The following is a 24,954-nucleotide window of genomic DNA, read 5'->3' as shown; positions in this document are numbered from 1 at the left end:
GTATTTTTAAGCAGGATTCAAGTTTTGAGAAAGGTATTTACTTAACTATCCATTTTCATGTTTCCTACAAATAGCCGTATTTTGTCATAGTTCACTTCAAAAAGTAAACTATATGACTTTTAAATTTTCTTTTTTCCCCTCTTTCCAGGATGTTGATGATTGTATTACCTCTGTCACACAGGAGTTCTCCCATAGATACTTTCCATGCTACCTTCATCCATTAATAGAAATTAGGCTAGTATTTTTATTTTCCTTGTGGACTAAAATCTGACTTATTCAATGACACAGTAATATGCATTACTGAAATGTATGCATATTTCAACCTCATTGGACATATTGTCCATTAACAGTTGGCTAAACATACCTAGCTACCATGTACTTTGTTGTTATTTTCTGATCCATTACTGAAACTTTTTCAATCATATCTGACATTTCCAACTCAGATTATGTTTTCAGAGAATTCTCCTACTGCATTATTGATCTGGAATTTTAATCCACAGAGATTCAGTAATGCCTGACTGTATTTGGAAAGGATTTATATGTTGTTTATGCTTCCCTGAATCAGAATGCTACAATCCCTGTTTTCAAATCACAGTGATCTTTATTATAGAATTATTACCTGGATGTGCCATATCTATCATTTCCTGGCTACCTGCTTTCTTACAACTTCCTACCACTAAGACTGTGCAGCATTTTAACCAAGGATCATACCTAACTCACAATTAATTCCTACTCTCAGCCTTACCTGGAAAATTGCACACAAGAGGAATTTATTAACTATGATAGGTTTAGTTGAATTGCAATTGTACTTAGCTTCCAAGAACCAATCAATCTTCTTTTTTAAAGGTCTTTTAGGATTCCTATAAAAGAAGTTGGATAGCTTATCAGCATTTCTGCTAATTTGGTTATACTATTTTAGAGTGTGTCAGTCGCTCAGTCATGTCTGACTCTTTGTGACCCCATGGACTATAGCCTGCCAGGTTCTTCTGTCCATGGGAATTCTCCAGGTAAGAATACTGGAGTGGGTTGCCATTCCCTTCTCCAGGGGATCTTCTCTATCCAGGGATTAAACCTGGGTCTCCACCATTGCAGGCAGATTCTTTACCACTGAGGCACCAGGGAAGCCCAAGCATGCCATTAAATTCATCTTAACCTCTCCATGATAGTATATCAGTCTGGGTTCTGTACTTTTTCCTACTTTAGTTTAGGAACTTTCCATTGAGAATCCATTCAGAATCAGCAACATGGGGCTAATTTTGTTCAACTGATGTCCATCTTTTCTATCTCTATTTAACTTGGAGATGAAACTGATTTTTTTTTTAAGTGAAAAGCTGACCAATCTGAAATAATCCTTCTCATGTTATCATTCTTCATGAATTAAGAACCTAGAGCTCTGTGGTATTGGTATGGAACATCTGAACAAACAAAGAGCAAACACACACATCTACCTGAAAACTAGCTTGCTCTATCCATTTGCTCTACTCTGAGCCTATCTTGGGGTTGTACATCTTTCAGTGGTACCCCTGGGAGAGCAGCTCCCTGGAAAGTCACAGAGGGGTACCAGGCCTTCTGCTCCCTGTGCCCTAAAGTAAGTCTTCAGGTACATACGCCTACTCTAGTCCTCCTTCTTCTATTCAAGGCCTGATCGAGACAGGAAAGAATTCACATCAATGCTGCTGATTCCTAAGTTAACATATATATTTAAAAAGCAATTCTCCTGATATCCATGCTGTATGTCTTAGTGGAAAGACTTCATGTGCTTCTAAACAGTGATCTACTATATGGTCCCCCTAATGAACTAAGGAGGCAGCATTATATTTTTAGGCTGTAGACAGTCAAAATATATGGCAATATATAGCTTATTATATGTTAAAATATACTGAAAAGACTTTCTTGCTTTTTTAATCCATGTATATAATTCTCAATAAACAGAAATTTAAAAATAACAGCTGTGAGCAGGTCTATAATCCATGATCTTGGGGCATTCATAGTCTGTGAATAGCACACTCTGAAGTATTTCATTAACTCTGCATTCATCCATTCTCATATTGACTTTCTCTCCTAAAATTTCCTGATTGAAACACACTTTCAGGAACCAGACTGAGAAGAAACTATAACCCCAGTTTTTGCTTACAACTGGTGGGAAAAATGTCACCTAATAAGTTGTACACTACCCGAATGCCTCCCATCAGTAAGTTTTTGCCAAGTACTGGTGAAGTGTTAAAAAAGTGGAAGGAATGTGGCACTGTAATGATGACTGAGACCCCCCAGTGAAATTTATCAGTTAGCAAAAAAGCAATACAGGAACACAGACGGGCCCAAAGCTGAGCAGCTGGTATCTGTATCATAGCAACAGTACAAACCTAGAGCACTGAGCTAGAAGGAAGCACTTTCCGCTGCGGCTATCTTGGGATGTGCGTGCATTAGGTCATATCTGAGTGGGAGCTTAACCAACAAGAGGGCATATAACAGGTAGAGGTGGTAGGGGTGAGGAGTGGGGAGTAAGGACCTGAACTGAGGAGAAGTTTGAGAAGAAAGGATGCTTGAGTTGAGAAATGCACAGGCTGGGTTCAAGGAAAGCTAAATTATATAATAAAGCTACTACAAAGAACAAGAATTAAAAGATGAACTGGGACCAGATTTGGAGACTTTTTGGCTAACAAGTACAATTTTATTTTCAAGAAATGGAGTGACTTGGACCACTAGATAAGCCTGAGTTTATCCTGAGAAAAATTTTGTGGATATCTTTCTCTACATTTTCCCCAGACACAATTTTTTAAAACTGAATTTCCGTTGAGTTAGGCTTTGGAAAATGTTCTGTGGCAGCTGTGGACTTCACAGAGACCAGGTAGGAGGCTACTCAAATAGTCCAGATGAGAGAAAATGAGCTTTACATGGAAATGAATAAGACATGGAAGAGGAATCAAAGCAAAACAAACAAACAAAAAGATCAATAGGACTACTTGGCAAGGAAGAAGAGGGGAGTGTCAAATATTAGGGCAGGAAGAAATTTATATCCACAATAACTCACCTGAAAGGCTCTGAATGAGTTGACTCTTATTCTAGTGAGCTTTTGAGCACTACACAGGAGCCGAAAGAAATACATGAGGATAAGGAAGAGCCAGTTCTTCCAGACTGGTCAGGTTGCTAGCCAGTGGTAATTCGCAAGCTAAGTAAGATTCTAAGTACCTGAGAACAGTGTCATGTGTACAGACCTCTGTGTTTCCCCTGTTCACTACCTGGGGAAATTTCTCTGAAGGTCCTCTCTGTTATTTTCTGAAATCTTATTCACTTACCCCGGTTTCCACTAGAACTGCAGCATGCACGTTATCACTAGGGCTTGCAGGGGTTGAGATGAGATGCTCTGTGGATAAACGGAAGGGCTCTTACCAGTTGCTCTGATGGGACACATCTCAGGGGCGACTGTGACCCCGGGAGACCAGCACCGGCCGACGTCACAGCAGCACTGCATCTTGGTGATGGACTGTGGCAGCTGGTTAGAACAGCGCCCATTTGCCAGAGCCGTGTAACAGTATCCTGGGCGGACATCTGAGAAGACAAAGAAACCCCCACACTCGCGTCACTGAGATCAAACTTAGGGAAGACTCTCTCCTGCCCCCACACCTCCACATTTCCCTCTGGGGCTGGGGCGGGGTGAACAGACTGACGGAAGCAGCAGTGCCCTGGAAGGGAAGCTGTGCGCCCTGCACCGGGAACAATGCTCCCGTTCCTCTGTTCCTCTGTCTCACACCTTCTGCCCCTAAGGCTGGGGCGCTTGGCCCAAGTCCTGCATTCCATCCCCAAGGTGGGGACGAATGATTATAACCATATGGACCATCGGAAAAGAGAGATGAAGAAAATCCCTGGCGGTGACAGAGTCGTGTCTCTATACTGAAGGGAGACTGTATTGTCCTTTCTTTCAAACCACTTAATTTGAGCCATTTTAGGCAAATGTTGATACCAATCTATTTTAAAACAATATGAAGTCTGCATGATAGTCTACATTTCTAAAAGATCTTATTTTTCAATCTGAAACTGTCAGACTTGTGAGATTGTTTTTTTGAAAAGGAATGAGCCACTGTGCAGTCAGATCCAACACTTGTTAGGCAAGATTTCCTTTGGTCCTGAGGCCCTAACAGATTTGATAAGGCACTAATGAGATACAAGTTCAAAATGTACACAGTTGCAAGTTCTTAGTGCTAAAGGATACAATAATTCTTAAAGGAATTAAAAGTTTATTTTGGCAGAAAGGTATCTTCTCAAAGCAACAGAGGAAGATGTTTCTATCACTTTTTAAAAAGATTTATTTATGGCTGTGCCAGGCCTTCGTTGCTGTGCCTGGCTTTCTCTAGTTGTGCACAGTGGGGGTTAATCTTCGTTGTGGTATGTGCGCTTCTCACTGCAGTTGTTCTCTTACGTGGAGCACAGGCTCTAGGCACACGGGCTTCAGTACTGGCAGCTCACGGGCTCTAGAGCACAGTCTCAGAACAAAGGCTTAGTTGCTCCGCAGCATGAGTGATCATCCCGGATCAGGGATCAAACCCATGTTCCTTGAATTGGCAGGCAGATTCTTTACCACTGAGCCACCAGGAAAGTCTATATATATGTGTGTGTATATATATAACTTTTACAGGGTTACATCATGTCTGACTGTTCTGACAGCGCTGACGTACAACTCTGAGCTCCCAGAAAAGAGCCCACGACAAAGGAAAACCTAACTGTTCCACGACCCTTTGAGGTCATGCCATGGAGTAGCAGAGGCAGGGAGCCAACTGTAGAACACCCTGATCCATCATATGTTAGGGGTATACCTCTCCAAGTAAAACGTATCTCTGTACAGTTCTATAAAATAAACTTTTGAAATGTAACCAATATTTTAAATGTAGAGTCGGGCTGACTGAGCGACTGAACTGAATTGAACCAGTATTTTGTCATATGAAGGAATACAATTGGGAAATCCTTCCGTAAGGTGAAGAATTTGTTTATAGTAAAAAACCTGTCCCGATGTTTCCTGTAAGTCTGCACATTAACCATCATTTGATCAGAGAGGATCAGACCCATAATTGCTTTCATCTACATCATTCTTGATAGCATATTGAAAAGCAGAGACATTACTTTGCCAACAAAGGTCCATCTAGTCAAGGCTATGGTTTTTCCAGTGCTCATGTATGGATGTGAGAGTTGGACTGTGAAGAAGGCTGAGTGCCGAAGAATTGATGCTTTTGAACTGTGGTGTTGGAGAAGACTCTTGAGAGTCCCTTGGACTGCAAGGAGATCCAACCAGTCCATTCTGAAGGAGATCAGCCCTGGATGTTCTTTGGAAGGAATGATGCTAAAGCTAAAACTCCAGTACTTTGGCCACCTCGTGCGAAGAGTTGACTCATTGGAAAAGACTCTGATGCTGGGAGGGATTGGGGGCAGGAGGAGAAGGGGACAGCAGAGGATGAGATTGCTGGATGGCATCACTGACTCGATGGACGTGAGTTTGAGTGAACTCCAGGAGTTGGTGATGGACAGGGAGGCCTGGTGTGCTGCAATTCATGGGGTCGCAAAGAGTTGGATACGACTGAGAGACTGACATCATTCTTGAAAACACAAAGCCTTAAAATCTTACAGGTTGCAATAAATTAATGAAAGACAAGGAAAAAACCAAGGCTAACTTTGAAACACTTAAATTATTAATGTCAAGTGAAGATGGCTACAACAAACCTAGACAAATCATTAAGAGAAAATTGTGGGTCAGCTTTAAAGGATATGAGATTATTTCTAAAAAGTACTTAAAACCACTAGCATGTATGAGTACGCTTTCCAGAAATTTTTTGTGGTCCCAGCTCCTGCACCTTTGGTCAGACAAACAGTCTCAGCAAAGAGGCAGAACAAGTTTGATCCAGGATAAATGAATGGAGGGGAGTGAAGACAAAGAATGCTCTGTGGAGATATGGGTGGCATCTCCCCTAGGAAGAAGGGGGAGAAACAGAATTTCCTGCTTCCTAATTTGCATTGCCTTAAAGCCACTAATACATCATATACTTCAGGATTAATATTTTGGGCATGAAAGCCAAAGACTGTTAAGAATGGGAAGAGATGTTCAAAAACTGGCTTATATCCCAGCTTCAAGTGAATGTGGTGGTCAAAACCCAGTATAAACACTTGACCAAAATTTGTATATACAATTTTCAGTGTGGGCTATCTTTCAGAGTAAAACTGAGACCTACAGCTGCCAACTGCAAACTCCTAATGAGCTAATGTCTATTATTTTGCAAATTATCTATGATATTATTTTACTGCCCAGCTGGCTGACTTATATGATAAATCAGTTGGTCAGAGACTTTTGAACAAAATGGTGAATGCTGAGGCTGGAACAATTACCAGCCACATTTGGGTTGCTGGCAGGTCCTGATTTATAAATGGTACCTGCATCTACAATAATCATTTTACTAGTTTTTCTTTCTTTTTATTTTGAAGGAGGGGTTCTGTTAAGAGAATACACATTCACATAACTTATAACTGTAAAGAAAACCAATGGGAAGATTTGTGAAAAGCAGAAACCATTCAGAGGGAACTAACCCTTGGACACACCAGCCTGAAGTTTTGCCATCAGATGGCAGTATCAAAGGATCTGGTGCTAGATCACTTTGCCCAGAGGATATGGGGTGGCATTAACATAATCTAAAGATTTATAGGAATTGGAACTGAGGGGAAAGAATGGTAAGATCTGGAGGAGGTAAAGGGAGGTTGACTTCCCTGGTGGCTCAGATGGCAAAGAATCTGCCTGCAATGCAGGAGACTGGGGTTCAATTGCTGGGAGTTGGGAAGATCCCCTGGAGAAAAGGGAGGCTGGAGGAACTGTAGACCTGGCCAAGACACTTGGCAGAAGAGGAGAAGGAAATTTTCTTCTTTTCTCCACTTCTGAATCACCTGGCCTTACTTTCCAAACCCAGAAATCACATTACATCAAAACAAATATATGATGGATTAAATGTGTGTTTGCAGGTCATCCTAGCCTGTCAACAGGTTTCTCCTAACCAATCATTAACACTAGTGTGGCCAACCAGGAGCTAGGAGCTGTGAGGCCCATGCTAGGTACATAGCATCTTAAGACTCCTAGGAATTGATGAGACGGAACACAGTAATATGAAAAGACAACCCTACGAAAAGTACTATAAAGTGCCAAAGGAAGATCACAGAGCAAAAAATAAAATGCAATAAGACTGCAATATCTTTCAGGACAAAGGGAGAGTTGGGACTGGTGAGACCTGAGAGTTGCTGAACATGATAACAGAAGGTAACAGGTGGAATCAGATCAGATCAGTCGCTCAGTCGTGTCCGACTCTTTGCGACCCCATGAAACGCAGCACGCCGTGGTTCAAAGAGATGTCTAAGGAAGATACTACACTCCATGATCTATACATGGGCTTTCCTACTGGTTAGATTTACTAATTCCAAGCAATCAACTTGCCAACAAACCTTGGATTTGTTCATAAGTTGGAGACTATACATATTTTCTTGTCACTGGGGATAATTTTAGGGGTCTTTGTGGTTTACCAAGGCAGGAAATATCAGCAGTAGAGAAGGCAGAAATGTCATTGGGATCATTCTATACAGCAAGTTGCTAATTCTGGGTACCATGCAGTTCCAAGGAGGCAGAAACGGCGCTTGCCTAGGGGTATGGCAAGCAAAGGTTTACCGCATCCAGTGTTCATTTGGGAGGGGTCAGAAGCAGTGGGTGGGGTCTGGACTGCAAACTCAGCCCAAGTCAGAATATGAGCTACCTCATTTATTAACTGCTTAAACAACTAGACCAAATTATTTATCTAAATTTCTTAAACCTTGGCTTTTCCCCTTCTACAGTACTGTTTTGAACATTAAGTCATATAATTTCCATAAAATACTTCACACCTAGGAGGTGACCCAGGAATCCTAGTTCCCTCCTTTCGTAAAAAGAGTTAGTGTGGATATATCAGGCAGAAAGGAAAGAACTTTAAAAATGCAAACTCTCTGATAATGTAAATGTGTTAAAATGATTAAAGCTAATCATTTTAATGCCATTTGTGCTCTTTGAAGGTTAACAACAACAAAAAATCTACCTATTATCTGGCCAGGAAAGAACTTCTGCTAAGCATATGCACTGGAGGTCATGTGCTCATTGGGATAGTATGGGGAGAAAAAGGAGCTACATGAACTGTACTTGCCATCCTTTTATGCAATTCCAAGATCTATGGATAGATTCTGGAAAACTAGGCCATCCAGGCACCACGACCATCGTTTCTAAGAAAAACCCAGATATGCTTCCCTCATGAGTTGATCTTATTCAAATGTCAACTGGGAGACTGCCCTCAGCTTTTATTATGTGTGACTAACTAAAAAGGAATTTAGGATTTTGGTGCAATTCTGTTTTGGTCTGAAATTCGTGGCCTGCGGTGAGGATGTGAAGCTGTCTTTGAAATTTTGAGCCAGAAACAAACATCAAACGATAGCATTCATTTTTCTCCAGGGCCTTTCACCACAGGCTTCCTACCTTTGCCCTTATAATAAGAAATCACTTATGTCGATATTCAAATACTTACTGAGTGCCTACCACATGTCAGGACTTGTGCTGAGAACCACCACCAGGAACATAAGGATAGCAGTCAGTGTTTCTTAAGGAGAACTATCTTTTTCATTACAGAGATAAAAACACTTAGAAACACAGAATTTCCCTATAAAACCATGTATAATGAGTGTATCCTTAGGTTTGGGATGGGGGTAGAAATCACTTAGGTAAGCTGATCTGGGACACCTTCAAAGACAGAGAATCTGAGGAGAAGTTGAAAGGAGGCTAGAGTTGGGGGGTATATCCTGAGTGCTGCAACATGAATGAAGGAATTGCTATGAATGGCCCATTTTGGGGATGAGAAGGGGAGACTAGTCTGAGGGTGGGAAGGGGTCAGAGAGTGCAGCTCCTTCACTACTGGGCTGTGCATTCTTAAACTCCAACTTTATTTGAGAATACTGGACTTTGAAGGAAGTCTCAGCAACTATTAAATCCAGCAATTGTCAAATCTCTCTCTCTCTCTTTTTTTTTTTTACAACAGAACCTCTTGTTTAATTGATGTTTTACATGGAAGCCTAACACCCATCCAGATAAAAGGAAAATTGCCTAGCATGTGTTTATGGGAGTGGGGGTGGCAGGAAACTTTTCCACTCAGCCTACCCCTTTTTTCCTGCCCCCTCGCCCATCCTAGCAATCCTAGAGGGCTATGCAGCCCCATGAAGATTCCGTGGGACATAAACTGAAAACCACTAATTACCAAATCCTAGTGGAAAACTACCAGAGGTTCTTGAGCAAGAGAGTTATTTAATCAAAGCATCATTTTAGGAAGATAAATCTAAGAAGGTGGATTGTAGGGAAACCACAAAGCATGGATAGCAATGAAGAGATTACTGCAAAACTTCCGACCTGAATTAACATAGGTCCCAGGAAATGAGTGAAGGTGGGGGTAAAGAGAGAGAAGTGTTGAGGATGGATTCCAGGTCTGACAGTCACATCGCTGCAAAGTTAATTTCACACTGAGTATATCTGTAGGGTCTCCTGGACCATCTCTTTATGGGAGGTAGAAATTTCAAAGCAAGACTGCAGGCGCCTCTGTTCTTTAAGAGAATAGTCAACTATTTAATAGATCTTCATGAAAGTACATTTTACTTCAAGTAAGCATATGGATCTCCCTTGACAAGCTGTTTAGGATGATGTTTCTTATAGATCTGATTTAGAGAAACTGCATGCTGTTTATAATCACACCTACCTATGCATCTGGTACCGTCTGGAGAGGTGTAAAAACCAGGGGGACATTTGCAAAAGTAACTGCTGACTGTGTTCGTACATTCGCCCCCATCACAGATTCCAGGAATAGTGCTGCATTCGTCAATATCTGGAATGAAAAGAAGAGCTTCAGTATTCTTAGGACACAGTATAAAACCATCCATCATTCCAAGAATTCAGAGTTTAAGGCTTGTCAAATCGTGTCCCCAGAAACAGTGATCTTTATAGAATAAAAGCTGCCTGTACTTGATCAATCACCCAGTCATGTCCAACTCTTTGCGACCCCATGGACTGCAGCACGCCAGGCCTCTCTGTCCTTCACCATCTCCCAGAGTTTGCCCAAGTTCATGTGCATTGCATCAGTGATGCTGTCGAACCATCTCATCTTCTGACACCCTCTTCTCCTTCTGCCCTCAATCTTTCCCAGCACCACGAGGGAAACAAAACAAAACAAAACAAAAACCTGCCCATGGAATTGTTAATTCAAAGTCAGGGTGCTTCTTATTTCCACACAGGTTTACCCAAGAAATTTACCAAATTTGCAAGATTAGAACAAAATGAAAGAAATTTTGCCTTTAAAATCTAAAATTGTTTCAAGTCCTTTACAGCATGCTAAAGTTTCCAATATTTTGCTTAAAATTTTGTTTTCCCTTTTCATGTTTTGCATTGAGTTAAGCTCCCTTTCTATTCACTCTATGTTCTGCATCCCTTCCTGAATTTTAGATCTGCTTTTCCACAGATTCTGAAACCCTACAGAGAAGACCATGTGGTCTGACTGCTGACCAAGACATGGCCAACTTGGTGTTCTCAGGGGCTCCCAAACTGGCACTATGATGATTTTCTGTGGGTTCAGGGAGTGAATTGTGGCAGACATTGAGACGCTTCACCAGATACCCTTTCAGGGAATGACTTGTCCCAGATCTGGGAGTGCCGTCCGGAGATGGCCTCCAGCTCTCAGCTTCTCTCGGGACTGCCTGAGCTCCGAGGGCTGTCTCATCTGAGCTTACATCCTTCCCAGGCGCCCACATCCACTGGCTGATTGTAGAGGAGGAATAGTGGTCTGGTCATCTCGCTCCAAAGGATACAACTATGAAAACCACTTAAATCCCCCAGTGCCCTGTGGGGTCGGCTGAGGTCAGAGCTGTGGTTAGTCCTCAGGGCCTGAGGCCACTGGGTCTCCTTAAGGAAGCAGTGGGAGTTGCTTAGGACAAATCTGACCATTTCCTTCAAGGAGAGCTTTGCAAGAGCCACAGTCAGACACTGACAGTTGTCAATAGACGCGTACCAGTGAGGGGAGAGAAGAAATTGAAGGCTTCCTCCTTGGGCTAAAAGTGAACTCAAAGCCCCAGGTATCTGCATGGCCTCTTCTCTAAGACAAGTGGGGCTTTCTGCACTGACCTAGGGAGAGGGACAGTCTGACCCAAGCTTCCTGGAACACTGCAATGGCTAGACTGCCACTGTGAGGTGTTTAAAAATAAGAGCCTTTCTTCTCTAGGTTCAGGACTGCTCTTCACTGGCAAAACAAAATAAGAGTTCTAAGTGTGTCTTCTGACTCAAGTTCACCAGGTTAGTCAAAAAGACAGCAGTGACACTGTTTCCATGCAGTTTAACCTTCTTAAAAGCAAAACCCCTATTCTTCTAGGCTAGGTTAGAGGCTACACCGACCAATATGTCACTGCTTACGTTAGAGTCAGCGCTAACCCAGACAGATCGTCCTTGTGAAGCTGTGTAAGGGAAAAGGCGCATATTCTACTCTGACGGATATAAACATCACTGTGGAGTCCGTGAAAGTCAAGCAGAGAAACAGCCAAGGACAGAGCCTGAGAGTCCTGAACTGGCATAACCTTATTGTTCAGTCACTCTTGTGTCCAGCTCTCTGCGATCCCATGAACTGCAGCACGCCAGGCTTCCCTGCCCTTCACTATCTCCCTGAGTTCGCTCAAACTCATGTCCATTGAATTAGTGATGCCATCCAACCATCTCATCCTCTGTTGCCCCCTTCTTCTCTTGTCCTCAGTCTTTCCCAGCATCAGTGTCTTTTCCAATGAGTTGGCTCTTCGCATCAGGTGGCCAAAGTATTAAAGCTTCAGCTTCAACATCAGTCCTTCTCTAACCATAATCTCAAAGATCATTTTAAGGCAGTTCTTTAACATCAGTCCTTCTGTATTTACCAGTCACACTGCTACCGAAAACCAACAAAAAGCCAAACAGCTATATCAAAGAGTTTAGAGCATCCAACAACCTCACTTAAAGAAGAGACGAGGTTATAACACAAAAGTATTAAGACAAGTGCACCTTTCTCAAAGTATCCCTAAAAGTTAATGTCTGAGTCACATAACTTCACCTCTCAAAAATTATGTGAGCAGATAGTATCTATTAAAAGAAACATTTTTCTATGTGTTTGTAAAAAAGACTGCTGTCATCCTCATTAAGGTCACTTAACAGACATCAATATCCAAAGAGGTTATTCAAGTGGATAGGGTATATCAGGAAAAAAGTTATTTAAAAACAAGAATTAATTTTGGCCAGGTGGAGGAAACATCTCCTTTCACATGCTGGCTACTTTAGACTTGGACCCTTAAGACAACACAGCAATAATCAGAGTTAATTTTTATTGAGTGTCAGGCATAGTCCAAATGCATTATATGTCAACTCATCTAACCCTCACACTATCAGCATGATCATAGAACCTGATTTCTATAATTCTGGTGCATTCCACTTAGGCCTTGAGAAAACTGGCATGAATAAAACCCAAAGCAAGAACAAAGAGGTTCATGTATAAAGTGATGTTAAACCCAAGTCTTCAGCTGCCAGGGGCTGGCCAGGGAGGAAAGGCAGGGTTCCCACCTAGATGCACACCTTCAAAGGTCAGCAGGTCAGGAAACATGCAGTAGTGTGTAGCTCTTTGCTGTTCACAAAAGTAAAGCTAGAGTACCAGGTCAAATTGTTCAATTTGAAGGAGCTTATTAAATGGTTCTGAATCCCCTTCAACATCCCCTCCTCGGTGACACACCCTTTCCCTTCCTGAGTCTAGGGCTTTTGCACTTTCCTGAACCACACGCTTCTCAGTCTCGTCACTTCTGGCAGTGGAGTGAGTTGTGATTCCATGAGCAGGCTGTGGTGGGAATCCCTGACAGGGAAAGTCTGAAATAAAGCATCTGAATCAAAATCACTGATACTCTGAAACTCATTCGTACTATTATTTTTCCAGGCTCTTAGCACACTGAGTTTATCTTCTTTTAATAGAACAACAGGGATCCCACATAGGAGAGAACTTGAGATCAGTGGATTTCTCAGCATTTTTGTATCAATGATCAACTGATTGATCATTTGTATCAATTGATCAACTAAAACCAATCTGTATCAAATGCCAGCCACAACAGTAAACCCATTTTGAGGGGTTTGGTGGGGAGTAGAACTTGGCTGAGAAGAGCTACTTCTGTGCTCTGAATAGCTCGCCCTGTCTCCCTGGGGCAGGACAGAGCTGCTGGGATGCAGCATACCCTTGGCCTCCCTGGCTTCTTGCTGGGGACCTAGGAAGAGGCACAGATGGCCAGTCCCATTCCTCCTGATTTACTGCCCCGGTCTTTGTTGTTCTTCCTTGTTATCTCTCTGTTTCATCTGCTCTCTCCAGGCAGTCTTCCCATCCCTCGGCCTTTTCCCTATCCTGGGACTCCTTTAGCAGGATGGGAGGAAGGATGGTGGAAGGCAGGTAGATGGAGTTGGGTCCCAGTTCTGAGACAAGCATCTGGGAGCTTCATCCAGGATCACAGATGTCGAAATGACTGAGAGACGGGGGAAACCAGTTAACATGACTCCCTAGATCCTGACTGTCTAGATTACTAATAAAATAAGAAAAAAACATGATACATGTTGATACATGGCAAAACCAATACAATATTGTAAAGTTAAAAATAAAATAAAATAATTTTAAAAAGTAAGATAAAAAAAAGAAAAAAATGAACTAAAAAGTGTGGCAGTTGTTCAAAAGCATTATGTGACACTAATAATTTTAAGTGCCACCGAGCCTGTGAGATTATTATTATTGCTTTATTAGACACCTGAAATCCAGTGTAAAATAGGTGACTACAAAGCTAACAAGCTAATTCTTCAAGTCATGTCAAAAAACCCCACATCAGCCTTATTTGTAATTTATAGTCACACCATGCTTGCCAGTTTGCATGGTTCCTTATTCATGCAGCACCAGCTGTCTGATCCCAACTGAGAGAAACAGTGAGAAATGTGAAGATGGAGGCCTGATTGCAGAACTGGAAAGAACGCCCAGATACCACCTTATTCAACCTCCTCATTTGAAAGCTGATGTAACTCAGAGCTGGTAGCTGACTTGTCCAAGATCACACACAGGAGGAGGGACACTGCCAGGGCTGGTCTACCTTATTCCCAGGGCTCCTGTGCCTCTATCACAGAGTTTCTGCTCAGCAACTGGATGGGAACCGGGGAGCTTGAACAGTGAGTCAGGGCCTGCCCCAGCTGTGGAGGATGGAGCCCGATCAATAGCAATGTATTAAGTGGCACCAAGGAGAATTCCTGGGTGGATGAGAGCCCCTGAATCAGATAAATATGCCATTATTTTAGAAAGGGGAAGTCTTAAGGTTTTTGGCTCACATATTAGGGAGTGCACAGACTTAAGAGCTGCATTTTGAAAAAGTCCTTTGCATCATGCAGTGTTATAATTGCTAAAGGCTGGGCTGGCGATAATCTAAATCCCAAAATATTAGTGGTTAATTAGGAATCCAAGGGACTTCTTCCAGAAATAAAATGTAATCCTTTAATTACACTTTTTATTTCTTAATTTCCTCCCACAGTAACCTATGCAAATACGGACTTGGTTTTCAAAAAGAAAAGGCTCGTGTGTTCTTTCAGCATGCACACTCTAGAGTTACTGGAAAAATCAACAACAAAGGTGGGCATGAACTCTGCTTCCCTTTTTCTCAAATCATAGCTATAAATTTTAATCTTTTTCTTTTTAAATTTATGGAAATTTAATCACTTTTATTTAATTGCTCCAGTTTGTTAATTTATATTTCAAAGGTACCTAAATTGAACATGTTGCTATAAAACTTGGCACATGATTTTCCAAAAAGTTTTGGGAAAAGGAGGATATTTTAAGAAGTAAGGTAGCATTCTGCAAAAGAAGGATGTTACACAAAGCTGCTTTTGCCATCACTGAGGGTGTGGAGGTTGGCATCTTATAAATTGGCTAAAACCAATTTTTGATTGAATTGTAAAAAATGACTCTGGGCTTCCAAGCACCCAGTTCCTTCCTCTCCATAGCAAGAGGAAATTACATTTAAAAGCCACTCAAAGTAATGGTAAAGGTACTGGAACCATTTTGACAAGGGCACAGAACACTCCCTAGCCCACAGCCTGACCATCTTCCTAGGGGACATGTGGGCTTTTGATATTCTCTGTGATGGGTGCCAGATTTTCCAGAAATCCTTCTATTTACCTCCTGGAGATGACCCCACTGCCAGAGCCAGGAAGTCGAAGGAGGAGACCCCTCACCAAGCATTCTCAGAGGATGTTCTGACTACTTTCCTACCAGAGTTAGACAAGGCAACAGTGCCCAAACAGTCTCCAGGTCACAGTCCATATAGTACTAATGGGATAGTCCCTTCTTATGTCAATTTTGCATAGAAAAAATGAAAAGGAAGTAGAAAAAACCATCATCTGAATTTAATGTAACAGGAGATGGCAAAGAAAAAAAAAAAAAGGTCTAGCCAAAAGTATTCTGTTTTTATCTGGCTACTGACTTCAATATGTAGCCAGAAAAAAACATATTTGTGGAAAAGGATTAAGTAATTTTCAGACTGAATTTTTGGTTCATTGGACAGACTAATAGATTTCTTAGCATTAATGAAAGAATTTTGAATCACTTTTCTTTCAGTCTGAGCATTAAATGTGTGCATCTTCTGTCTAGTTCACAATGAGAGGAAACGAGCAATCCTGACTGATGCAGATTCACTGGTCTGAATGAAAGCAAGGGTCACAGGAAAATATTTCTAGTTGAAACTGGAAGCTATTATAATCCCAAAAACAAAACACAGACTGGATAAGTCATATGTAGCATATTGCCCTAAAGCTAACTACATGTCTTGAAGCTGAATATAATAAGCTGAAAAAGCCTAAAAATGACACATTGTTGATGTGGATTTTTCACACGATAAACCATAAAGCTTATGAATGTCATAAAAGATATATATGATACTACCTGGAAATCTATACCATAATATTTTAAATGTTCCAAAATATTAAGAAATATTGTTATTAAAGTAGGAGCCATGACTTGCATCCAGGAAAAAAAGACAATATAATATGATACAACAAGCACCAGAGTGTGAATCAAAAGAAGTTTTAGCACTATCTGACGACTTAGGGCACTTAACACACCCAAGACAATTTCTTAATTTATAATGTAAAAGGGTAAAACCAAGTAAATTCTTTGCCCTTTCAGTATCAACATTTTCCACTTCTAACTTAATCCACAATATAACTTCTAAAATACATTAGCCTATGGAGTCAACTTTGTTGGCTTGAAACAATGTTTTTAAGAAGCCCTACTTCCTTAGAAAGAACCGAAGTATTTTCACAGCTATCTCACCTGTTTATATCATGTTCAAGAACATATCATTACAAATTATAGGATGATTAATAACTTAAAAACAAGTCGAACCCATAAAGATGGTTTTATCACAGATTATTCAGTTTCAGGGCAAGTAGATGTTAAACTTCTTAAATGTAACTCATATTTAAAGCTGCCTTTTGCACATATGATATACCCTGGCCATCAACAAGGAAAGATTAATGATCCAATTCCTGACAAATGACTTAGTATGTTTTCCTCATTGCTAGGTTTTAGGAGTATAGATACAACAGCAACTGCTTTCAACAAAAGAGCTTGCCTCAAAATGAAACCTTCTCTCACCCCAAAGACAGTGAGTGGAGAATGAAGGAAAAGGTCTTTTGTGCTCAGGTTGATGAGAGATGTTGCCTTGAGAATGCTATTACATATATACGATACATGAACTCACTAAAGAAAAGAATTCAATGCTGCCTACTTATTTCCTGGATGTTTCCCTCTCATGAAAAAAAATATATTTATTACACTTGGAAGCCAGGCCTCATTTTGGCAAAGAGCAGAAATGGTGAATATGAACACATTCTCCGTACACACATTTTTAAAAGTTCAATCTATAAATTCAAATATATAAATTTACCTCAAGTTATTTTTCTGTTTGATTAACATTAAAAAGTTTCCATTTGATAGGAAGAAAAGAAAATCCTAAACTTGTACCAGGAGCATAAATAGATGAGTTAGTAGATCTCTCCACAGGGAGGAAAAAAAATCAAACATACATTTTAACTGAAAAACAACAGAAGATATGTCATTCTGAATGATATGTAATGATCAAATTCAAATTCATGTCTCTAGAACTATGCAAAAACATGTGTCTTGAACATTTTAACCCAGATATTGGTTCAAGAACATTTCATGTTTTAATATTTAATTTGATTCAGATGGATCTCTTACTTTAGGTCTATAAAAATGGAAAAAGCTGCAGGCTTTTTCTGGTTCAATAGCAGAAAGGCATATTATTCCTGGTAAGAATATTCTATTTACACATTCACAGGAATAACCAAGACAGAAGGATTTAGGAACAATTTGAAAATAGCTTATCACTGATGTGGGTTTTGTCCGCCCCTCCACCCCTTAACTGCAAAGCACGATATTTCTTACCTTCACATTTTTGTGACACTTCATTAAATTTGTGTCCAGCAGGGCATTTGCACTCAAAAGACCCAACAGTATTAATGCAATTTCCTCCTTGACAGAGCCCAGGGATGGCCTGGCATTCGTCCACATCTGTCAGATTTTAGAAGTGAGAGAGACAGAGAGAAAGAAATTCATATCAAATTCATTGCAGAAGAAAATATGATAGTTTGTCCACAGTTATCACATTTATATCAATGCATTATCTGTCCATCACCACAGTTGGAACATGATGAGAGAAACCGTTTCTCCCAATTACATTATACAAAATGAATAATTTGAGTAACATTGTCAGTAATGCTCTATTAGAAGTCACAGGTATTCTTTTATTTCCCCATCTTCCATCTTTCCTCATACACAGGGGCATGTTGGTACTAACTTTTGTGAGCTTTATTATGCATGTGGCAGAGTATAAGGATACGATAAAGAAAAGATTGACAGCGATAACTAGAGGTATTTGAGAAATCCTTAGAGTCAAAATGCAACACATTTCTATAGTAACACTGTCTTTAAGAGTTATATTGAGTGATTCAGTTCAAACAGAATTTACTTGAATGAGATCACTCAGACTACATGAGACAGCTCATGTTTTTATACAAATGAAATGGAAAATGTTCACTGTAAATTCTGGAGAATTGTCTTGCACAATAAAAATTAAACAACCCAGGCAATTAAGCCAAGAAGAGAGAGCAGAGCAGCCACCAGAGGGAACCTTTTTAAAGGTAAGTCGGCTCCTGTCCCAGCTCCATGCTAAGTCCTGCAAGAGTCTAACTGACCCTTCTATGCTCTGACCTCATCTCCTAACCTTCTCCCTTTCTCTCTCCTCTCCATCCACACTGGCTTCCCTGCCGTTCTTCAAATACAGCAAAGTTGCTCCTGCCTCAGGGCTTGGCAGTAGGGGCCCCTGGCTGGACTATCCTTCCTCCACAGAGCTGCACGGCTCATGCTGTCCCCGCCCCCCATCAGATCTCTGCTCTCCTGCAGCAGAGGACCCTCTCCATGCCCCCCACCTTGCTCCCCATCACTCACCACTTCTCCTTACTCTTTCATGTTTTCCCATAGGACCAATCACCAGCTGACCTAATAAATATCTGTTTGCTTTGTTTTGATGTTTTCAATACAAGATTCCAGAGTGCAGTTTTTCTGTTCGTTCACTGCTAAACCCTCAGCACTCAAGAAATAACTGTGGTCCTACCTGGAACCCCAAATATTAACTTTCCAGGAGCAAAAGTTATCATTCCAGGCTCATTAGAAAGATGCTGGTAAATGTACATGTATACCCTCTTAATCTCTTCATCCATAACACACAAAACTCTGGTTTAATAAAAAACCCTAGGGAAGCAGTCTAACTTTTCTTCCTCTGGGTATTTTTTTGGAAACATGGAAGCCTATTTACCTTTTAGTTTTGCTCTTCATTGTGTGAAGTGAGAGAGCAATTGCCAATTGTAAAATCTCTAGTAATCTGTGTTTTTGAAACAAGTTGCCATGTTGGAAGAGGGCTGCTGCCTGAACAACAATTTATTTTGGTTTAAATTGTCATTTGCTGTTTTAAATGAAATGTCCTGGCCTCACAAATCAATGACAACATGTGAGTATAATTAGATTATCTTTTATAGCTGATCTCAATTTTGTCTTACACCAGAATTTTCCACTCTTGATATGCTGAATGTGTTCATTAAAATGTTATTTGAAATTAAAATTGGACATGGAAGCAAAACTAGATAGTCTTTCAATCATAATTTCCAGCCAAGAGGAAATACGTATGAGGACACTCCGCTGGTCATATATTCCAAGACTGAAGATAGAATAAACTCTTCTCTGAGCCCATTATTGCCCACAGCCCCTCACATCTAGACTAAGGACTAAAAACACTAGCAGCAAAACAGTGTCCCAAGCTGATAACAGATTCTTTTCTAAAAAAGGCATGAAGAATTTCATTCTCAAACTGGTACTATAAGTGCCATTTTGATTCCATGGGTTTTCATGAATTTTCTTCTTATAAAAAAACTCTTTTTTCCCTTGGATGTTGAATAGCAGAGTCAGAAAGGAACAGAAAGAAAACGGTGTAAAAGTCTGGATTGTACAAAACGAATATCAAAGCTATGGAGAAGCAGCATTTCCCTCCCTCTCTTTACTCTCTTCCCCCAGATTCTCTCAGCACCTCGGCCTCTGTCTAGGGCTCATGGACAGGCAGCGGGGCCCTCAAATCTGGCTTTCTGGTCACTGTTGGTGAGTTCAGAGGTATTAGCCATCTTCAGAACACCAAGGCCAACGATTTTTTTCAAAACTCCCTAAGACTTTCCAAGGATGAGAAAAATATGAAGGCGCCAGAGGAAAAGCAGAATGAAACTTACTCTTTGTTACATAAAATTGTACAATCTACCCTTTTGCGACTCTAGGGTTTCAAAGTGACTTCCTGCTACTCCTAACATTCAGAAGGATACATTCAAAGGGCCAGGATTGACAGTGTTCATGTGAAATAGAATTTATTGAAGTATAATTTAAAGGAGCTCCACAGAACTATGTGATTAAGCTCAAGCTCTGTTTCATTGCACATTATCCTTAGAATTGACATACAGAACAAAACCAAACTAGGATCTATGTGCCTCTGAAAAGCATACCTTGAATTTTCTGAAAATACTGCAACTTTCTAAAAAAGCACTGAAGATGTCTAAAGGAAACAGATACAGGCTGGAAGTTTTCAGGCCCATCAGTTTAGTGGAGAGCTGCCTCTGTTCACTTCCTCCTATTTCCTGCCAGACATCCAGACAATAAAAGAATTTGTACAGCTGGAAGAACAGGAGTAAAAGCCAAAAACAGAGTAAGGGCTTCTATGGGAGGCAGGAGAAGAAGCGAGCGGGCGACATCTGGGGATATTTAAAACTGTGAAACAAATCCTAATTTATTTCTGACTTGTTTTATAAAAAAGAAAAAGCATAATGTAGCATGTAAAATGGAGAGAGGAACAATTTTTTTCAGGTCAACTAAGTACAACCCATGAGACAGAGGAACTCCAACAATTTCAAACGAAGGGGGAAAAAAAAAAACTAAGAAAAACAAACTACCTTGTTCACAAATTTTGTTTCATGTTTATACACAGGATTACTATAATGTACAACATTGCTGTAAACAGAATCATATCACTCCTGGGAAACACTTTGGGGGTCAGAGCGGGGGGGTAGGGGGACTGCTGGCAAGGAAAAAGTCCAGAGGGGCCAGCTGCTCTCTCCTGAGCCACGCTCCTAATGCCTAAGCTGGAGATCATGCCGTCAGCGAAATCGTGAAGTTATGCCTCTGACACTGCTTTTCCATTCTCTCCAACTTCACTGGAGAATGGCTCTCCAGAGCAAATAAGATGGATCCATTAATAACTCCACTGGCCCGGGCTTTACCTTGACAAGCTCCTGTGCGGATATTTGGAATGAAGCCGCGGCGACAGGGGTGGGGCTGGGCGGGACACATCTCACAGGGGTGGCCCCAGGCGCGGCCGACCGTGGCACAGCAGAGCGTTTTCGTGCAGACAATCCCGCTGAGCTGTCCCTGGCACATCTGGTTGCTGATCACAGTAAAACATGGACCTGTCCTGTAATCTGAAAATAAAAAAGGAGAATTCCGTGAAGGTCTAGAAAAGCAGGAAGATTCACACAGAAGAACAGCTGGACCCATCTTGCTGGATTCCGAACTGCAAAATGGTCTTCAGGAATAGAAAGAACCACACATCACCAACTTCCATGTGAAGCCTGGGGTACACCATTCCACTTCTGAACTGCATGTACCTCATCTACACAATGAGGATAAAAATATCAGATTCTATCCACTTTGAAGATGCTGTTGTGAGGATCAGATGAGCTAATGGAAAATACTTTACAACTGGGACATGCTATCCAAAAATGACACAATAATGTTATTTACACATTCATTCACCCAAGAAAATGTATCAGGAACTATTACAAATCAGTTCCCATGCTTTATATAGATGCTTTGGTGATTAAAAGAGATCAAACCCCTGCCTTCATTAAGCTTACAGTCTATTATTATTTAGGTTGGCGAAAACAAAGAATTTCAAACTTGCAACAAGGCAAGTCAGCACACCTTTTTCTCTGGAGTTTCTTGAAAAACGGAAATAGTTATTTGTTTCTTTTGATTGGGTCCATCTTACTTCAAACACACACACAAAAAAGCAAACAAACAAAAAAAAACCTCATTCAAAACAAAAACAACCACCAAAACAGTTAGCTCTGCAAAAGACATCGGATATTTAAAACAGAGGGCACTGATCTGAAATCACCATACCCCATAGACAAATGGATCATCTTAAAGCAAACAGGGATAAGCTGAGACCCCAGGAGAAGTTCCATTTTCAAGTATTCTTGCCCAATATAAAATCTCCTTTTTTTTTTTTTTCTAAAGGGAGAAAGTCAATCTGGATTCAGCAGCCCGCAAACAAGAAAGATTATGATATAGCGAGCACAGCGGACCAAAGCCAGGCCATCGGCAGCCTCCCTGTAGTGGAAATCTGGGCCATAATGGCCCTTTCTGTTCTACAGTGGTCTTGGCAGATAAGGGAGGCTGGGCTTTGGCAAGACTCTTGGGCTCCTATCCACAAGCCAACACTGCATGCTTCCTCACGTCATTTGCGGAAGTGCACAGATAGAGCATTTCCTATGAGTCCAGGGGTGGACTAAGTGACCCCATTTAAGTTCCTTTCACCACTGAATTCTACAGGTTCATGAAAATCACTGGGTGTGACTGGGCTATATTTTCATCTTGATGTTCTTTTTTCTTTCTCCAAGTAGTTCAGGGGACAGGAGATGAAATTCACTCAGGACAACTCTTTATCACCATACCCACAAGAGTGAACAGGCTGAACCATGACAGTATTTGGGCAACAGCTGACTCTTACCAGTTGGCAGACCCCCATCCTGTGTATTTCTTCCTCCTTTCTCTCTGTTGCAATTGCGACCCCATCTGCTCCCCATCACTAAATGTTCTTCCTCACTCTCCCTTCTATCTTGCTAGAATGGGTCACCTGTGGTCAATGGCACTGCCCTAATGCCTTTGCTGGAAGATGAGCCTTCTAGGAAATTCCAAACACAAAGCTTCATCCAGTCAAGTATAGCAAGAAAACCAGCCCAAATTACGGCAGCACTTGAGAGATAGGCAGAATGGTCCAAAAGTCAAGTCCTTATCTCCACATCTCTGTCTCTCTACTCCAGTGCTTACCAAAGTGTGCTATGATGGGATGCAAAGCAGTTTTATATCATATGGTTTTAATAGTTACATATTAATTTTAATTTGTATTATTAAAAAATACAAACACACCAGACTCATAATTTCATAGGTGTGTTTGCTATGATGAGAATGAATAAAAGAACTTTAAATATAAAGAAAAATATTAAGTAAACACTAGTCAGGAATATGCAAACAGGTCAGAAGTTGTGTAATTGGTGGTACATAAACAGCACTAGCGTTATCTTTTCAGAAAACTAGCCTTAGACCTTTGCTGCCCCTGCCCTTCTTTCCAGCCCTATTTCCTGATACTTCCTCAGTTTACTATTGTCTTTTTCTGTTTCCACATTTTTTTACCTGATTAGCTTTTTATATTGTCAAATTCTAAGTATATTTTAATATCCTTCATAATATGCCAGATCTATTAAAAATCTACTATTGTCTTCCATAGACACTGTATTCAAACAAGAATCCAAAAGTGCTTGAGCTGTTGAATAAAATCTTTGCCCTCATTTCATTCTGTCAATAAAGAAGTCACTCAGCACCATGGTGGTATACAACCAAGTTGCTCCTAAACACAGTAAGTGCCTGGACACAGTCAAATGCTTAAGCCATCATTCTTTCTTTGGCTCAGTTCTTCCCAATAGTACTTATGTGGGGTAGTCACTCAGTCATGTTAAATTTTTTGCGTTTCCATGGACTGTAGCCCGCCAGCCCCCTCTGTCCGTAGCATTCTCCAGGCAAGAATACTGGAGTGGGTAGCCATTCCCTTCTCCAGGGGATCTTCCTGACCCAGAGATCAAATCTGGGTTGCCTGCATTGCAGGCAGATTCTTTACTGCCTGAGCCACCAGGAAACCCCCAAATACTGCTGCTGCTGCTAAGTCGCTTCATTAAGGGCATTTAATAAATACTTCTCTGATAGATGTTGTTTATTTTTTATTTTTTTTTATTTTTAAATTTTACATAATTGTATTAGTTCTGCCAAATATCAAAATGAATCTGCCACAGGTATACATGTGTTCCTCATCCTGAACCCTCCTCCCTCCTCCCTCCCCACACCATCCCTCTGGGTCGTCCCAGTGCACCAGTCCCAAGCATCCAGCATCCTGCATCGAACCTGGACTGGCAACTTGTTTCATACATGATATTTTACATGTTTCAATGCCATTCTCCCAAATCTTCCCACCCTCTCCCTCTCCCACAGAGTCCATAAGACTGTTCTATACATCAGTGTCTCTTTTGCTGTCTCATACACAGGGTTATTGTTACCATCTTTCTAAATTCCATATATATGCGTTAGTATACTATATTGGTATTTTTCTTTCTGGCTTACTTCACATCTTTTATATATTTCTGTGATTCAAAAATAATTATTTCAGTTACTTAGAACAAGGCAGTAACATATAAATAAGAAAATAAAAATCACATATAATGGCACCTAGAGAAACCTGATTTCTTATATTATCCTACATAATTTTATATGTAAGCTTGTTTTATCACAAAATTGGAATTATGCCCAACAGTCAAATTTGAATCCTGCTTTTTTTTTTACTTAATATTGCCCAAATCATTTCCCCATGTAAATACTATTCCAAAACATGACCTTAATTGCTGCATAATTTTCCATCAAGTCATGACAAAATTTATTCAATAATTTAATTTAATCTTATACAACACACATCAAGACTTTTATGACTATATACATCTTACAGTTGAGACTGAAAGATCACAGCAACATAATCTTTTACTTAAAAAATTAAAACTTCCATGTTATGTAACAAAGAAAGAAATTTAGGTTTATTTCCTATTTTCTTTCTAACTTATTGAGACAAATGTAAATATTTTAATCTAACAGACTCACATTGGTATGTCATTTTTCAATCTTTATAAAACATAATGGAACATGAATTTTAATTTACAGTTTTCAACACTCTTTGGGTTTGTTTTTCCTCTTTGTTTTGCCAAGATACTCTATGGAATTCTTACATATGAGAACTGCAAAGATTCAGGGTATATGCAAATACAGTGTTTTCTGAGTGACACCAGCAAAATCAAGGCACACTAGAAAATGCTAGGAAAATCTGAGTCAGTCCTATCTAACACTGGTTCCAGACTTCAGACATGAATTCCTC

The 24,954-nt window shown here is 40.5% G+C and overlaps 1 protein-coding gene across 2 annotated transcripts in view; it reads right to left on the bottom strand.

The window, feature by feature from the left end:
* Positions 1–24,954, bottom strand: part of FBN1 (fibrillin 1) — a 264,581-nt gene that overhangs the window by 121,273 nt on the left and 118,354 nt on the right. For both annotated transcript variants that reach the window (XM_055538037.1, XM_055538036.1), the window contains exons 7-10: positions 20,984–21,181; positions 17,559–17,684; positions 9,783–9,908; positions 3,391–3,549 (exon numbers count right to left, since the gene is read on the bottom strand). In XM_055538037.1, coding sequence (XP_055394012.1) covers positions 3,391–3,549; positions 9,783–9,908; positions 17,559–17,684; positions 20,984–21,181 — 609 coding nt within the window. The remainder of the gene's footprint in view (positions 1–3,390; positions 3,550–9,782; positions 9,909–17,558; positions 17,685–20,983; positions 21,182–24,954) is intronic.

Source organism: Bubalus kerabau, chromosome 10 (assembly GCF_029407905.1).
Source record: "Bubalus kerabau isolate K-KA32 ecotype Philippines breed swamp buffalo chromosome 10, PCC_UOA_SB_1v2, whole genome shotgun sequence".
In the NCBI taxonomy this organism is placed as follows: Eukaryota; Metazoa; Chordata; class Mammalia; order Artiodactyla; family Bovidae; genus Bubalus; species Bubalus kerabau.
Note: the sequence above shows the minus strand (reverse complement) of the source record. Positions and strands in the feature narration are given on the sequence as shown.